Source organism: Aptenodytes forsteri, unplaced genomic scaffold, assembly GCF_000699145.1.
Source record: "Aptenodytes forsteri isolate BGI_AS27 unplaced genomic scaffold, ASM69914v1 Scaffold102, whole genome shotgun sequence".
NCBI classification, from domain to species: domain Eukaryota; kingdom Metazoa; phylum Chordata; class Aves; order Sphenisciformes; family Spheniscidae; genus Aptenodytes; species Aptenodytes forsteri.
Genome location: NW_008795771.1, coordinates 996,769 through 1,014,694, shown reverse-complemented (window position 1 = coordinate 1,014,694; position 17,926 = coordinate 996,769). Strand labels below are relative to the sequence as shown.

General features: G+C 40.5%; 1 protein-coding gene across 1 annotated transcript; it reads left to right on the top strand.

The window, feature by feature from the left end:
• The first annotated feature begins 2,278 nt into the window (after positions 1-2,278).
• Positions 2,279-17,326, top strand: LOC103902530 (tyrosine-protein kinase TXK). The gene is made up of 15 exons (XM_009283591.1): positions 2,279-2,349; positions 2,585-2,687; positions 3,497-3,702; positions 5,023-5,088; positions 5,729-5,783; positions 6,593-6,672; positions 8,082-8,209; positions 9,428-9,502; positions 9,785-9,789; positions 10,910-11,076; positions 11,804-12,020; positions 12,984-13,048; positions 15,185-15,303; positions 15,759-15,916; positions 17,258-17,326. The coding sequence occupies exons 1-15, from the start codon at positions 2,279-2,281 to the stop codon at positions 17,324-17,326; spliced, it is 1,584 nt and encodes a 527-aa protein (XP_009281866.1).
• The last annotated feature ends 600 nt before the right edge of the window (positions 17,327-17,926 follow it).

The following is a 17,926-nucleotide window of genomic DNA, read 5'->3' as shown; positions in this document are numbered from 1 at the left end:
GGAAGGTTTGGCAAATTGCATGTAACTTTAAACAACCCTTTTTCTAATGAAATTGCCATAACTTCCTCAAAAGACAGTACCTGCAAGACCACACTGTCATGCAATATGCTTCCAAGGCACTAATTAATACTGCTTTAGAGACACTCACTCCTTAACACCATGACACTACTTTACTCAAATTTATGGGTTTTTCTGGGGAACAAAAAAGCAATGGTAATAAACCAGAAATAATTCCCAACTGACTTTTTAAAAGTGATTTTCATTCCAAGCTTGTTCTTACCTTGAACATTAATAATCTCAACCCTGTAGTAAAACAATGCTAGAGACCATGTTCAGGCAAACTTCAGCCGCTATAATTTTAAACAGCTGAGGGACAGTTTAATGTACACTGGAAAATTATGCAGCAAATAAATTGCATTGCCCATATCTTTTCAGCCTGGTTTCTTTAAAGAAAATTGTCTGTGTCAGGTGGCTTGGGTACTTGTAATTGCTGCATTTTGCATAGCTGTCAGTGGAAACTTTTATCAAACAGTTGATACTGTCTTCTGATTAACGTAGGCTTGCCAGCTTCCCACATGATAGGTTCTTCACAGGATGCAACAGTCTAAGGGAAATTGCCCCACAACTTTCAAGATAAATACTCTAACCAAAACACATGTGAGACAGGTCTCTTCCAGCTAAGGACTAGTTTTGATCTTATCTTTCTGACATCTGACATTCTCCTTTCTTTTATTAGTGCAAGATTTGCGAAATTAGGTACCTTCATAGAGAAAATAATTACATTTTCATTGTGTAGAAAGGTTGCTTAATGTTTTGAGTGCTAGGATGCATACTCTCGGCACACTTGGCTGAAATGTTGGTAACAGGCATTGGCAAAAAGTCTTACAGAACACCAGAAGGGACACCCTATTTATTCCAGGCTGGATTAAGTCATTAGGCTCAACAAGCCAAAAACTCCATGAGAGAAAAACAAATAAAGTGGAAGACACTGGTGGGACTGGTGGGAGAAAGACATACCTTGTGAAAGATAAAACAACAGAATACTGACACCTCGGATATTCTATTTCAAGTAACTTTCTGAGGCCTCTTTTTGTACTATGACCTCTGTGGCAGAAAAAACTTAGGACTCACTCGTTGGAGCGGGATATAAATTTTATTTTCTGTCAGTGCAGCTGAATATGACTGGAGCCTTGCCTCTGCATGCCTGGCTCTCATGCTTCCTAAGAGAGCGTGCATTGCACCTGAGAGCCTGAGCCTGGCCCGCTGGTGCTGCTGCCCTCCCACCTGCCCACCAGCGATGCATGTCGGTGAGATGGTTCAGGGAGCCGACCCAGCAGAGAGCGAGTCCCCACTGGTTTAGCATCCCGCCTCGCTCCGTTGGAGATGAGATGAGCAGCAGTGCAGAGGGAAAGGGGACAGGACCATAGCTGCCACAGCTTGGCTTAAACTGCCATCGAAACACAAGTTGGGGAAAGTAGGTCTCAGCCTGAGTAGAAGTGGACCAGAGCGGATGTCAACCATTTATTTACCTCGTTCAAATCTTCTTAATGCCTTCCGACCTATTTAATATCACATCCTCTCTGCTGCTCATACAAGATATACTAGATGGATTTCTCTGTAAAAGTATGATGTATGTGATGATATGTCCAATGTATTTTTCTCAGGATTATCAAGCACTTGGCACATAAATGTAAAGCACATCTTTGGTAGCATTTAAACCTGGGCTAATGCATATATTATATTAATGGCTGCAACAGAAACAGGAAAATCAGTATTAATTCAAAGAATTTAATGTAGCATGTCTCCTTTAATAAACCTCACAATAAGAAAAAGCTTGTTGTGCAAGAGTGGTTTTGTATTTGGCTTGAATGATCTAAAAATCGTGTCATTGCTGAAGGGAACGGTTCTCCACCTCCTGTCCCTGATGATGTTCTCATCCCCTTTATTGCACTGGTTAGAGCTTGCACGGGGTGGTGAGATCAGTCAGATTGGTACTGATCTGGCTGACAAGATCTTTTTTTTTCTTTCTGATTTAGTGAGCTGATTTAACTAATCACATGGCCTCATAATCACTAAGACATTGTAAGGAAGACAGTGGGAGCAAATAGATGGGGTGGCAGGAAAGGTCTGCTGTCTTTGGTGGACGCAAATTCAGCCTTAATGATTTGCTAGATATCTCACAGCAAGACAGAGCTAATAATGGGGCTAAGCACATACGGTAGTCCTTAATTCTGTAAGTTTTGTAAACAACCAAACAGCAACACTTCAAATATGGGAAATGTTCTTGTTCACAGATCACACCATCCAGTCTGTTTTCTGCTGCTGCTGCTGCTGCACAGTGCAAAAAAGGTATGTGAAATGCTTAAGCTTTTCAGCGATTAGGATGATCAAAATATCTACACATAAAGGACTTTTAAAAATTCCTCCATTTTCAGTAGAACTGCTAATTGTACAGAAGTTTAAAGAAGCTCTACCCTGAGTATCCCTAATATGAAGGAAGGCGTATATATCCGTGAATGAATATTTTTATGTGAATGTTTATAGACATGTATTCACACAAATACTTCATGTTTTTCAAAATCAGAGCAATGAGAACGAAAATGAACCTGGACCCTGATACTGGCCTGGTGACCCAGTACTCAGCCTCACAACCAGACGTTTCCTATGCATTGACTTGGAAGTGCAGGGTAAGCAATGTTTTTGGCAGGTGAAAAGAGAGAATTGAGGTGGTGTGCCATATGGTGGCTCAGTACCAGAACAAGCAGAGGAGTAACTAACTCTTGAGCACGTAAGGTGCTTCATTGCATAAAAATTATAGAGTAAAGGTATCCGAAGATGCATACTGATGTAAATACAGGGCCACAGTGAGGTTTCCCAAGCTCTCTGTCATGGGCAAGGTGGTTCCTTCTCCCGCTTCTGGGTTTGGGTGGTGGAGGTGGGAAAGGTGGGACTGCCCTGTTGGGCAGATGCAAGCTCGCCTTGCGCAGCTGGCATGTGAAACATCCACCTCAGTTTCGCTAGATCTAAGCTGAATAAGCTTTCAAAGCATAACCAAGTGCAAAGCTAGAACCTAACCTGATGCAAAAGAAAATGTTCCTGCCGATTTGCTAAGAAAGTCTGCAGTGCCCTCCGTGTTAAATCTCTAGATAAATGACCGAAATTCCAGACATTGTAACTCCACTGATTTCAGTGCTGCTCTGCTTTACACCAGCTGCGGAGTTGTCCCAGCATTCATACCATGTAGAAGTCACCCCGATTAGGTAGATGGCTTGTTTATTATTCACTGTACTTTCCATTGTCATTTTGGCTTCTACACCAAACTACTCAAATGTAAGTCTCCCGGTTTTACAAGTGATGAGGTGATAGTGCTTTACAAGGAGAACTAATAACCACAATGAATTCCTTTTAGTTACTGGGACAATATAATAGCAGGGGAATTAAGCAAGCAATAGTAGGGAGAAAAGACTAATTACGAAAGATACTTTTTTTTCACTAGCGTAAGAGGCAATTACAGTTAAAGAACAAGCCGTTACCTCCTCTACCTGCCGAGGCCTTGGAAGAATACACAAAAAAACCCAGAGTTATTGCACTCTATGACTTTTTTGCTAGAGGACCCTCAGATTTACCGCTCAAGAAGTCAGAAGAATACATTATCCTCGAACAGTATGATCCCCACTGGTGGAAGGCAAGAGACCAACATGGGTAAGAGAGTGGGCATCTATTTCAATCTCCCTACACAGAAAGAAAAAAAAACCTAAAACAACCCCTGTGAAAGCAGGCAGGTAGAATGAGACATGTGCAACAATTTGGGGGCAGGTTTGAAAGTATTCAGCTACGTACGAGGCACACGGATTCACCGGGCAGACTTTAAGCAGTGTTTGGCGTCCCGGAAATGGATGGGGAATCTAGAATCTTTTGGGAATTCAGAGTTAAATCCTAGACTCAGTAATTTCCCAAGCAACATAAGGGCGTTTGAGGACCATGTGAATCACTGGGCTCTGAGCCATCTGCAAATCCAGCTTTCCATACTTCAAGTGCTTTACAATGCAGTGTATATGTATAAACACTTCATAAAGGCCATAGAGATTATTAAGACATGTGCCTGAAACAAAATCCCTGATCCAAAATTCCTGGACGTTTTAGAGAGCTAGATAACTTCAGATAGGATCCTTTCCACATTTACGTTTGTTTCATGTCGTTCCCCTTTCTCCTTTGCATTTTCTTCATTCTACCAGGTACTGTCATGCTGGGAATGGTTATATGTTATATAATAATGGTTTCCTTTTCATTCAGATTTCTCCTTTAAATACTTTTAAATGCTTTTTCTCAACTCATTTGTAGTGAGAGTCCACTGGATTATTATTTTGTATATACATGCAAGCACACACTTTACACTTTATACACTTTACACACTTTACATTTAAACAAAAAAGCTTTATATAGTTACAAGGTTAGAAATGAAGAGAGTGGCTTCTGATTCAGAATAAATGCAATTTTTTTCTAAATTTTCTTGTGGTTTGACTTGAAAATTTTCATTAACATGCTGCTCTCAGCACTCTATAAATATCCTATCCCAGCTGACTTACTCATTGCAGTAGCCATCCACAGTTGTGGGGCAGAAAGATTGTGCCTGGGATGAAAGGACTCAGACTTCTATTCAACACTCACATTGGGATTCAGTATCTAACAACATAGCCAATAGTATAAGTAACCTTTATAATTCAACAAAAGGAAGATGCATATCTTAATCCTATTAATATTTTACACCGTACTATAACAGAATCACAGAATCATCTAGGTTGGAAAAGACCTTTAAGATCATCAAGTCCAACCGTTAACCTAAAACTGCCAAGTCCCACTAAACCATGTCTCTAAGTACCAGGTCTACACATCTTTTAAATACCTCCAGGGATGGTGAATCCACCACTTCCCTGGGCAGCCTGTTCCAATGCTTGACAATCCTTTCGGTGAAGAAATTTTTCCTAATATCCAATCTAAACTATCCTCAATATGTCATTTCAGGAATGAAGGCCTAATTCCCAGCAACTATGTTACTGAGAACAAGAAAAGTAATTTAGAAACATATGAGTAAGTACCCTTGAAAATGATAATTGCGCTTTCTTTTCTAAAAATGGATTGGAGTGATACATTTTAGTGCTTGATCCTTCAGTCTTCATTAGACATGAACAGATGTTTATTGAAAGCTCTATTTTTTTTTCCAAAACATTACTCTTACAATGAAGTAGCCATTTTGATTTGGAACTATTTGCTCAGGGAGTGTAACGTGAAGTTACAAACACTGAGTACTTCAACAACAGTCATTTGCATAAATCAAAATGTCAGAATCCAGATGTTTCCTATTTCTGTAGGCTCGCTACATGATACTTCTATATTCTGATCTCTTCCTGTTGTGAACGTGTAATTAATTGACTAGAAGCTAATTCCAATTACTTCAATCTAATTTACTGGAGAGAAGAGTAAAATTCTGCAAAATTCTAGAGAATTTTATTGCATATTTAATCACAGTGAATGGGGAAAAGAGTTGTCATATTTATAGTGGTCTAATAAAGTAATTTCAAATTAAGAGACGCTTATATACAACAATAGTTCTATTTGGGTTTTTGGACTGGGAATACGGCAACTATTAAGATGGATTACTTTTGTGAAACAGAGCAAACATTAATTTTTACTGGCTGAAATTAAAGGATAGGTTATCTCCTTGTTGCAGGTGGTACTGTAAAAACATAAACAGAAGCCAGGCAGAACTTCTCTTGCGCCAGAAGGTAACTCAGCTTATACAAAAAGCTAATGATATCTAGAAAGATCTATCAGTAGAGGCATCAAGAGCATTACCACAGCCAAATCAAAATCTGCTTGGTATGCAGTAAGAGAGAGAGTACTTTAAAATAAAAAGGCTTTCTGGGGTAAGCGTACAGTGCAGACTATCCAGAATTCACAGAGTTCTAAATTGTAGCCCCAGCAAATTCTATGTAGATTTTCCACACTAGATAAATCGCATTACATGCGGTTTACTGTGCTTGTCTTTTGTACGGAACATTGAAGACTGAAATCCATGTAGTAAGTTCGTGAGGTTAGCAGAGCTTTACAAAACCCCTGTGTCTTCCTTATGTATAGAGCAAACAATCCATATTGCGTTCTAGCTCCTATCAGTTACCAAAGTGCCTAACTCAGTTAAACTCATTAGGTCTTTGCTCAAGGACTAACACAGGGCTTGGGCAAGACATACCAGAGAAGAACATCTCAGATTGAACTGTTTTACAGTATTTTATTCTAATGATCTGTACAATTTGATTTTTTAATAAATCAAAGCATTTTCACTACTTCACACTGAAGAGTATAATTCATCTAAATTATTTAACTCCAAGAAATTGCCTGGCACTTAGTATTTTCCCTTGGTTAATTTTGCTCTGCTATCTACCTGGCTATCAATTCCCATTCTCCACTGCTTTATCCCCCTCCCAAGTAGTCATAGGTATTGCACAGAATTTGGTAATCAGCTGCAAGTCCTATCTCAAGGGAGGATTATTCAAACTCAAAAGCAGAAAATAACTCTACCTGGATTTCTTTTCAGTCCAAAGAAGGTGCATTTGTTGTCAGAGATTCAAGCCAACAGGGACTTCTTACGCTGTCCATGTATTCGCAGGCTAAAGGGTGAGTTGCTCTGAATGGTTAGGGTTTGAATCAAGAGGTGATGGAATAGCTTCCCCAAAACTCTTTGGGATAAGTGGGTAGGTTGGACATGCCAAGAACAGGAGCAGGGAACCACTGGGGTGCTGTTCATGCAGAGTTAATTACCCCATGTGCAGAGCGTTGATGGTGGGCAGTGGATCTGGGAGTCAGGGTGCAAATGTCCTGCCAAGACAAGATTAACTGCACTCATTGAAACCCTCAAATAATCTGCTGTGAAAGCCGTGCATCCCAGCCCTGTAATGCAGGCGCCTTTGCGCATTTGCGTCTTCTTGCCTCTCTTTCTAGTTGAAGTTCCATGGCTGCCACACCACGCCGCCACAGCCTTCCGCCACTACACCAACTGCTTCCCTTCTCCGCAGGCTCTGCGCACTGTAAATTCATCCCAGACTCTGCTGTCCCCAAACTTCTCCTGGTTTTCTCCTAAAATCACCTCACCTCCTCACTGTACAGTCTTACTTCTTTTGCCAGAGGACGGCCACAGGACTTGCTTCTCCCCCACAACAGGAGCAGTCACCTAGAGCGCTGACTTATCCCTTCTTGAGCTGCCTTATACCCTCCTCCCTCAGCCCTCCTACATCCTCCTGCATCAGTGGCGTCTGCTTTCCTTCTCTTCTCTTAGAGCAAGCCAGAGGTGAGAGGAGCAAGGAAAAGGCATCGCTGCTACCACCACCCTCTTCCTCTCTCCCTCCCCTCCTCAGGAAGGTGGGGCGAGCCCTCCCTGCCACCCCCTGTGCTGGGCACAGGCTCACGTTTGCAGTGGGGTACCAACCTTCCGCAACCACCTCCAGCCTGAAATGCAAACCTAACTAACTTCTTCATTTTGAATGTCCCAGAAAGCAGGGGTAGATGGGCAGCAAAATGTACAGAAAGCAAGAAAGACAGATAATGTGGAGAAACACAGGAAAGTAAATGTATCAAATAAAAGCTCCAGTGAGGAGCCTTTTGAGAAGCAGAACAGAAAATGTAATCTCACAGTATACATGAATATGTTTTTAACTTTTGGGGGGAAACTCAGGTAATGAAGAGCATTTTAATTTTAAAAGCTTAGATTCAAATAAGTGCTGAATTAGGAGGAACATCTGTTAAATGCTACGGCTATTTCTTATGGATGCAACAATACTTGTGCAATAAAAAACATCGTGCAATATCTCCCAAAGTTGGGAGAGAGAGCCACTCAAGGGGTCTTTTTTGTTTTCCCTGAAACACTATCCCAGCTACACACAGCCATTATAAGTTGAGATGTACCCCAAAGTTGAGACTTGTACACCAAGTTTTTAGATTTTTTTTGTACTTTCTTTCAAAGTGAAATTCAATCAGATTTATAGTATAATCTATTTTTACTGAAAATTATAATCCTTTGTTGATTTCAGAAGTCATAGTGGAGATATTCGACATTATCAAATTAAGAAAAACCACTTGGGACAATATTATGTAGCAGAAAAATATCTCTTTTCATCTGTTCCTGAACTCATCGAGTATCATCAACACAATGCTGCAGGTAATGCATGCAAGTTGATAAGGTTTTACAACTGATGATTTGAAGCTCCTCAGGATTTTGAGAGATTGGAAATCACTCTTCCTCTAATACTTTCCTTATAAAAAGACACACAAGTTTTTTTATTGCTAATGAATTAATATATGCCATGATCCCTTCTGCCAAAGTCATAGCTGTAGTGTGCATATACTATGGGGGAAGTGAAACTACCAAACTCATCTACACGTATTAAATGAATTTTACAAAGCTAGAAGCCTAATGTATTTACCTGCTCTGTATTCTCTTGGTTCATATTTGACTGAATGGAACTTGCGTGAAATTTGATCATAATTCTTTCCTTGTCTACAACAAGGACTTGCATGCATGCAATTTAAGAAAAGCAGGAGCTATGCTGTGCATCAGCAGGCAGCATTCTACTGATTTTGGCAAAAAAACCCACCCCACAAACAATTAAAGACAGAATTAGGGAACACAAGGACTCTCTAACACTGGTTTGCAGCCTACCAGAGTTAGCGACCTCTAATTGTTGGCTGACAGCAGCCTTTTATAATTTTTAGCATTAAAAAATGCCCTTCACCTTGGTTCTGCCCATCATTTTAATACAATATAAAATGTTTTTACCCTGAATGAGTGGAGATGGGAAAACACACAGAGATTCCTCGCACTAGCGAGGAAGGAAGATCTGGGAATGGACAGAGCCTTTTGCTGGAGGGAGGAGGATTGTAGGAAACACATGAAGCAGAAAAGGACCTGAAAGTAACAGTGGGAAGAATGAATGCACGCAGGGAGTCCTTGGTGAGGGGTGTACTCACTGGTACTGTTGGCTCATGAATTGAAGAAAATGAATGACAGACACACAAATATTTCTTGCAATGGGAAACAATCCTGAGGAATCATGCTGGAAGAGACTGCTTAGGTGGGTGATATAGTATGGTAGTACACATTTATTTAAGATCACTAACATCGTACAGACAAGCAAGAGTGTCGCTTTTGGTTGTATGAAAGTATAGATACTTTTGTAGTCAGGGCCCTATTGAATAGTCTTCCTCCATTTCTTCTCACCATAGTGTTTTATTCGAACAAGTTGTAAGCAAAAGTAACTTCAAGAAATAAGAAACGTACATCAGATTCCAAATATTTTTGTTTGAGAAGAGGTACGATATAGCGTACTTTAAAATGGAGTAATTGGTCAACAGAATATTGTTGCTTTGTCCCCTACAGGTCTTATCACTCGTCTCCGACACCCAGTTGGATCAGGTGGATGTTCTTCACCAGCAACAGCAGGACTTAGTTATGGTAAATTTTTTATCTTCTTTTAGTGGAGATTTAGGTATCTGCCTAGGCAAGAATTTAGATCGCATTCACCCAGCTAATAATTAAGTTGTATCTATCTGTGAAATTTCCCAGTAATAAGAAACACATAAACAGCCGCATATTCACCAGAAACAGATACTCATTTCCTCGTAAGGCGTCAGTACCAAATGAGACACCTGACTCAAGTCTTCCTGTTCAGCGACTGTTGTGTTTCTGTACAACCACCAAGAAACATACATCAGATTCCAAATATTTTTGTTTGAGAAGAGGTACGATATAGCGTACTTTAAAATGGAGTAATTGGTCAACAGAATATTGTTGCTTTGTCCCCTACAGGTCTTATCACTCGTCTCCGACACCCAGTTGGATCAGGTGGATGTTCTTCACCAGCAACAGCAGGACTTAGTTATGGTAAATTTTTTATCTTCTTTTAGTGGAGATTTAGGTATCTGCCTAGGCAAGAATTTAGATCGCATTCACCCAGCTAATAATTAAGTTGTATCTATCTGTGAAATTTCCCAGTAATAAGAAACACATAAACAGCCGCATATTCACCAGAAACAGATACTCATTTCCTCGTAAGGCGTCAGTACCAAATGAGACACCTGACTCAAGTCTTCCTGTTCAGCGACTGTTGTGTTTCTGTTACAACCACCAGTGCATTTCAGAGCTATCTGGACTTTTCTAAGCAGGCCTAAGACTCACATATACATTTAATAGTTTTTCAAAGGCTATTTCATTTATTGAACTGCTTAGGAAATTGAAATGAAAATTATTTATGGGGAAGATGTTCCTTGTCAGTTCTGCAAGTTTTAGAAATAAGAATGAAATCTTATACAGTATTAGAAAATAAGCAATAAATGCCAGTTTTGTGTATATAGATCAGGAAGTTCATATCATCTGGCTGATGATAGGAACCTCCAAAATTGTGTATCTTTCCTGTCAATGTTCCCATTAATCTCAAAGCTTAATATTTCTGAAGGGCAGAACTATTGTGGTTATTACAATAGAGGCAGCCAGTAACTATTTCTGTAGCAATACTATCCATCCAGAACTGGTTCAGAGTTCAACATCACGTACGATAATGCCAAAAAAGGTCTCATATGTAATCAAAGCTAAACATAACTTGTGTTATCTTCAAGCCTCAGACATTCCTACATTAAGCAATTTAAACACTAATCACATTCTACAAGCTGTAAAATAACATTCACATATAAACATATATGAGCATGTGGAAATTTTCAGATATTTAAAACTCATGCTATAGCTGATGAACAATTGTGATGTTTTGCTGCATGCATTAACTGCAAATAGCAAGGCATGTCTCCTGGAGCATGGCTCAGGAAAGCTGACCTGACTGTTGTAACATACTGGGTTGCTTTTATAGAGTGGGAATTAAACCCATCTGAACTGACGTTCATGAAAGAACTTGGGCACGGGCAGTTTGGAGTCGTTCAGCTGGGTAAATGGAAAGCAACCATCAAGGTTGCCATCAAAACAATCAATGAAGGTGCAATGTCTGAAGATGATTTCATCGAGGAGGCCAAAGTGATGATGTAAGTATAAAAGCTATTATATCTGACAGTTGACATTGAGATGACCAAGAAATACATGTAACCTAATTCCATTAAAGCAACCAGACAAACCAATTTGATGGGAATGGTGGATGTGCAGGACAGAAAGGCTGATACAAAGGTCTGAATCGGACTGACACAGACGCTTGCTGCACCTATTGCCAGACTCTTTCTTTAGAGCGTGCACTGCTTTGTGCTGTGGAGCTCAATGGGGAGTAAATGTGCTGATAAATAAATATGCTTCTACAACTATTCTCTCATCCATAACTCAGTGCCTCTAGGACCACTGGCAGTGCTCATACCTAACTAAAGCTTTTGAGAAACTATATTACCATTTCTGCTAATTTTGTAAATTAGGGAAGTATCCAGACCGGGTCTTGACACAGCCCGGAAGAGAAGAACCCTTGCAGGGTCATGTCCCCTGCCTGAAAGCCAGGCATAACTAGACCTTTCCATTTCACATCATCCAAATCAAGCTTTGCATTCACTGCATTTATATAACTGATCAACAATTATGAATTCAAAGAGTGCACTTTTTGGAGGAAATTGTAGGCAGAAATGTATTAGATAGTGGGACAACTCTCAGGCCAGTTGAACTGAACACTATTTATCAAGTACTGAAAGTATTTTTCAAAACCATCATGAGAATCAAAGGTCTAGTTACCTGCCAAGGGAAATGCTAGCCTGTCTAAAATGCGATTTTAAACAGGAAACTCTCCCACCCGAAGCTGGTCCAGCTTTACGGAGTGTGCACACACCACAAGCCTCTCTACGTTGTGACTGAATTCATGGAAAACGGCTGCCTGCTCAATTACCTTCGGCAAAGGCGAGGGAAACTCGGCAGAGACGTGCTGCTGGGCATGTGCCAGGATGTGTGCGAAGGGATGGAATACCTGGAAAGAAATAGCTTTATTCACCGTGATTTAGTAAGTACAATAGGTTTTCTGAAGTTCTTGGTAAATACTGGCAGTATAGAACATGCCACTGTATTTTATGGGACACTAATCTGTCCTGTAAGACTTCAGCCCTGCAGGATCTAATAAGCCAATAGTGTTTTCCTGCCTGTAAACCAAAACTTTTCAGCTGTTCTTTTGTCTGTGGACAGCTGGAAAAACTACTTGATAATTGAGAGAAGTCGGAAAAAATTGGGATATTAGCATGGAGCAGGCCAGTGTTAGAACATCCCAATGTAAGAGTATCATGCAGTGATCACAACACAACCAAAATCACAGCAATAGAAAAGGTCAGCAACAATGAGGATTTTTTTTTTTTAAACAAAACCTTTTTCTATCTGCATTTTTTCTGCTCCCTACTGCCTTACCTTGATGCTGGGATATCTGGGTGGCTTTTCTGCCCTACCCCTCATACACAGGGAGCCACAGGAGAGGAGCTTGTTTCCTTACTCTCTGCTTTTTGTTCAATGCTTGTATCTGGATGCAGAGAGGAGATCTTCCTGCTCTCCTCCCTAGCTGCCTGAAGAAATGTAAAATCTTGAAAATTTCCAAGGAGTTCCTGATTTCTGTAATGAAAAAGGCACAAAACATTTTTAAAAATTCACATTGAGTGTCCTAATCCTAGTGTTCAGGAAAATATCTGCTTGAATAACAGACTCTGCAGCCTAAAATTTCTTTCACCATGCAGGAATATGTAAAAATACTGCAACTCATACTACAAGCATTTAAGCTGATATATGCTATGGATGTATAACTACACAGCAGCAAAATATTTTCACTGACTCAGAGCCAGAAATTCACTTATATTTTTGAGCAAGACACTCATCTCTTTTTAGAATATAAACAGTATGAGCTGAAACAAAAATAATCAGCTGTTGTATTTTTCTTAAAATGCTTTAGCACAGATTTCAGATATGTTTTTCTCATTTTCCCCAGGCTGCAAGAAACTGTTTAGTCAATGCTGAGCACATCGTTAAAGTATCGGACTTCGGCATGGCGAGGTATGAGGCCATTGATGCAGGTTTAGTGAGTGACTATTCTCAGTCAGCAGCAGCATGAACTTGAGTTAACCTCATTGCTTGCTTCACTGATTTGGGGAATCCCACTGCGGTCAATTTTTGAATTCTAATGGAAATTATAACGTTGTTTAACTGTTGTACCATGAACTGGATGTTGTGTCCTCCTCTTGCTATTGGTGAGTGTAAGACAGGTAAACAAAGTGCCTGGTAAACTTCAGAAGTAGTTCAGGGACAGAGAAATGCCCAGTGCACACAGGGCTGCCAGAAGCTTGAAGAAACAAGTTCCCCAACTTTTCTGAGCAGCGGGGAGGACAGAAAGTCCCTAGGGACAGATCCGGGTGCTGGTGCTGACCTTTAGAGGCGGCAGCGGCTGAGTAGGTCAGGCAGGAGGCAGGGAGGACCGGCAGGGCGGGCAGGAAGTGTGATGTGTGCTGCTCTACCAGGGAAGTGGGTTTTCTGCTTGATGAGAGGGACCAGCCAAACATGGAGAAAGACAGCAAAATGCACTCTGACAAGCACAGGCCAGAGAAACGTAGCTCTGCCCCCATAGACTTCCCCCAGAGGATGTGCTATATTTTATAGCTGAGCTGACCGAATGACCAACTGCTACCCAAAGGGGTTGCCTCACTCCTTCCTTCTTTCCTCTTGCAAGCCCAGCACAAAGCTCTCCACTTCTGTGTTTTACTGGCTGGTTTTTCTGCCGGATTAGTAGACTTAGTAGACTGAATCGGCTCACTCTGGAGGCAGACAAGCTTGAAAGGCAGTGCGTGGCTCTGAGCAGGAGGTGGTGGTGACATTCGCCTTGCAGCTGCAAGTCATTAAATCAGCACAGCCGTGCTCCTTTAACTTTCCCTTAGGTTTTGCCTCCTATTTCTAACCTAAGGATTACAACACCCCAGCAGCTCATAACCGAATACTTGTTTTTCAAAAGGCTGTCCTATACCATGGCAGTGCCCAGTGGTTGCACTGCTTCCCAAAAGGTAAGGTCAGTATCAGGGGTCTGGACTCATCCAAATGCACCAGAAAACACAGTAAGAGACCAAAGGGCTGTCAGGGTCCAGTCTGAGAATAATGGACCTGAATTGCTCACTGTGCCAAAAAGTGGAGACCAGTGGTGTGGCTCTAGGACAGGCACTCACTCCCCCGGGGAGACCATGGAGGGGTGATGGGATCACAATCTTATTATTCAGAGCTCGCACAACTGCCACTACTGGTTATTTTGTACTGTTATTTCATATGTTCCTTATCCAATAACCTCTCATCTTTCTGTGCCTGCACCAAAATAAGAAAGGGAGAAAAAGAGATGATTTCTTTGAATGTGACCTCCTTTAAAAGGTGCTTTAAAAGGTGCTTTTGCATTATGCCTTCTGTAAGAAGAAATGTTGTGTAGTGCACATCTGTCGTCTGCTCAGGAACATTAATACTGGGAAAATGTGCAAAGAGCTCGTATGGAGGTAGGGATCAGTCTAATAGCCTTTTAAAATGTTGCCCTATAAATGCATGCATCGGGCACATAATTTCATCTTAACTGGGAGGTCAGCCTCTACAAGCTTGGGCAAAGAAAATTACTTTTCCAGTGCACCTGCAAGAGCTGTTGGCTTGTATGTGATGAACATTTCTTTCTGTGTTGCTTCTGTAACAGCATGCCAGAAATAACATCTGTGAGGTTGGGCAGTGAATTCCACCCATCAGTTACGAAGTGTAGCCCTCTGCCAGTAGTGTTTGGGTACAAGTGGTTGAAAAGGTGGACTCTTTTAAAAAGAGACAATTATCTATTGCTGCTGGTTTTCCTGCCCATGGCATAGGGATCTTTCCTATCAATATATACCCAGAAGATGACAATAACAACCTCAGTCTTACAGAGCGTATCAAAATGTTTTATTCTGACATACTTCTCATAAACAATTCAAATCATTCATTTAAACAGAAATGTCTTTAAGCGCATAGCTTCCAGTGTGGGTACTGTGTGCATTTTGTATTAAATTAGTGATACCATTTCTTTGTTTCTAAATTGACACTGTATTTTTATGGAATTATGAACCATCTGTGGAAATGTTGCCCGACCTGCTTGCCATTTAACTATCATTAAAATATTTGCTGTTTCCTGTTATTCTTTAGGTATGTCATTGACAACGAATATATCAGCTCTTCAGGTGCCAAGTTTCCAGTCAAATGGTCATCTCCTGAAGTATTTCATTTCAAAAAATATAGCAGCAAATCAGATGTCTGGTCATTTGGTGAGTTGATTAGGTTGATGTGCAACATACTGTGCTTCCCTAAAACTACTGATGCGATTTAAGAAAGTGTAACTTTTTATTGATGCTACCTATCTTAAGCTTGAGTCCTTCCCATTTTTCACATCTTGCCTATATTGGACGAGTATGTTTTTTAATAGAAAGGCTCTGTGCCTAAATACTAGATTTTGACTGAAATGTGTATTCTTGGTACGTCTCCATTAGCCAAATGTATATTCACCTCTGTTTCATGGACCACCATCTTAGCTGACTTAAGAGAGAGCAGAATTGTATCAGTTGAAAATGCTTTTGGTAGTCTGTCTTCATTCAGCTCACGTTGCCCGTGTTTTCATGCAATACACAAAAAATCAAGAGTGGTTTTTGTGCTTCTAATGTTGTTAAATAGCTTGTGGGTTTGGGGTTTTTGTTTTGTCCTAAATATTTTGGTTCAATTCTAGGTGTACTGATGTGGGAAGTTTTCACAGAAGGCAAAATGCCTTTTGAAAGTAAGTCAAATTCTGAAGTTGTCCGTGAGATTTCTCAGGGTAACCGACTTTATCGACCACATTTGGCATCACATACTGTGTACGAAGTCATGTACAGCTGCTGGCACGAGGTTTGTTGCCCTTTTTTTTCCTGTGATATTCCTTTATTTTATTATTAATTTGTAATGTGGCTCTAAAAGCAATCTTAAAAAATGGAGGCATTAAATCCTTATTTCACATCTGTGGCATCCTCAGTACCTCTCACTATGCTTTTCACAAATCACACCTAGGTTTACAAGCCTCTGTTTCTTTTGACTGTTGCATCTAATAAATATAAAGCACATCATCAGTACAATAGGTCTAGACCATCCCTGGTTTTGAATATGCCACTGTTGTCTCTCTTCTCTACGGCGTCAAATGTAATACCTTTTTCACACCTCTGTATCATGCATAGCTTTCTCTAGCTCTGCTCTGAATGGTAACCTTAACACATTCATACACAAACTGGGTATGCTCACTAAATGTGGATTTTGAACCCTGTTTTTCAGGTGTACATCAGTACCTCTGCACATCACTACAGCTCCTAGGCTGCACCTCTTTCACTCTCTCCACTCTGATTTAGTACTTGATGTTCTTTCTCCATTTCTCCAGCACCTATTTCTTTCTATATTGGTATCAAAACATTGATTTAATCAACTTCTCCATCTGAGTAATCCCTTAAGGTCCCTCCTTCTCTAGTGTCTAGAGGAAATTAATCTTTGATTTTAGATAAAAAGTACTTTCAGAAGAGCTTTGTGTGCAATGCTTTCATGTAAATAGGCAAGCATACACTGACAGCAGCCGGGGAACCTTGTTGCTACCATTGTCTCCTTTATCCTACCTCTCCTTTCTTGCCCATCTTTTAACTCTACATGAAATTTTTAGACCCTGAGTAAAAAAAGCTTAAGAGACTGAAATCTAAATTGCATCTAGCTTGCTTGCTTACTGCAAACATCCATCAGGATGCCAGCCAGCAGAGAGAGGAGGGGGAAGAAATTCTCTCTTCTCCTGTCTGCCGTCACCCATGAGTTTGTTCCATGCTGAGCTGCAGTACATCAAATGATACAACAGTGAAGATCCTTTTTCAACAGCCCAGGAAACATTCCTGAGTATGATGGTTTCCTGAGAGGTAGTGCTTTCCAGTGACCCATTGCAGGGCAGAAATCTTATAGGAATTGTGGTCCAGAATTGAAACAAATATAAAGAAATTTTAGGAATACTTGGAAAAGTGGCTGTGCTCACGCTGCTGGTGTCATGAAGAACAGATAATTTTTTTTCCTTCAAATGATAAACTTGATCTTTTCTTCTATATTAATAAAATAAAATGTAATTTTTAAGTGGTAGCTCATATGTACTTGTAACCATCTTCTGAAGTCTGGTACTATAATTGATCAATCTGCTAATATAAATTTATCCTCTGCTTTTCTTTTCAGAAACCTGAAGGACGTCCTACTTTTGCAGAGTTAATAGAGACCCTCACAGATATGACAGAGATGGGATAATCTGAGATTTTACACGAATTTATTTACTGAAAGGTTAGCCTTAAGCATGTCAATAATGTAGCTGATACAGAAAATCTCAGCCTTTTACAGCAGTCTCCACTTAAACTGCAGTACCAGCATCCTACATATTGAAGCAGCTGTTCAGGCTTGGCCTAATTTTTACTCATTTGAGAAAGATACTTCAGGAGGCTGGTTCAGGACTCTCAGGCTTTATTTTCATAATTTCATAAAGAAGTAACCAAGCTTACTCACCTTACAGGCCTTCTTATTTATTCTTTTTGTCAGAGCTACACTAATTCCTGTAACAATATTATTAAACTATTTGGCACTTAATATGACTCATGCACTGGGGAATACTGATTGGCAGCAGCAAAAATGATGGAAGAACCTCTGATGAAGCTCTAGCTAGGTCATGTTTAAAGGCAAGCCCTTTTGCTGCAAAGCATCCAGCACGGAAGAAATGGAGCAGTGTTTCAGAAGGGGCAGCGAGCTAACTACCAACTGCCGGAGCAGCGCCCACACGTGTGCCCGTACCCACTGCTGTGGATAAAGGCGGGCAAAGGGAGCAGTCATCACTTAGCAGCTCCCAAGTCACATGTG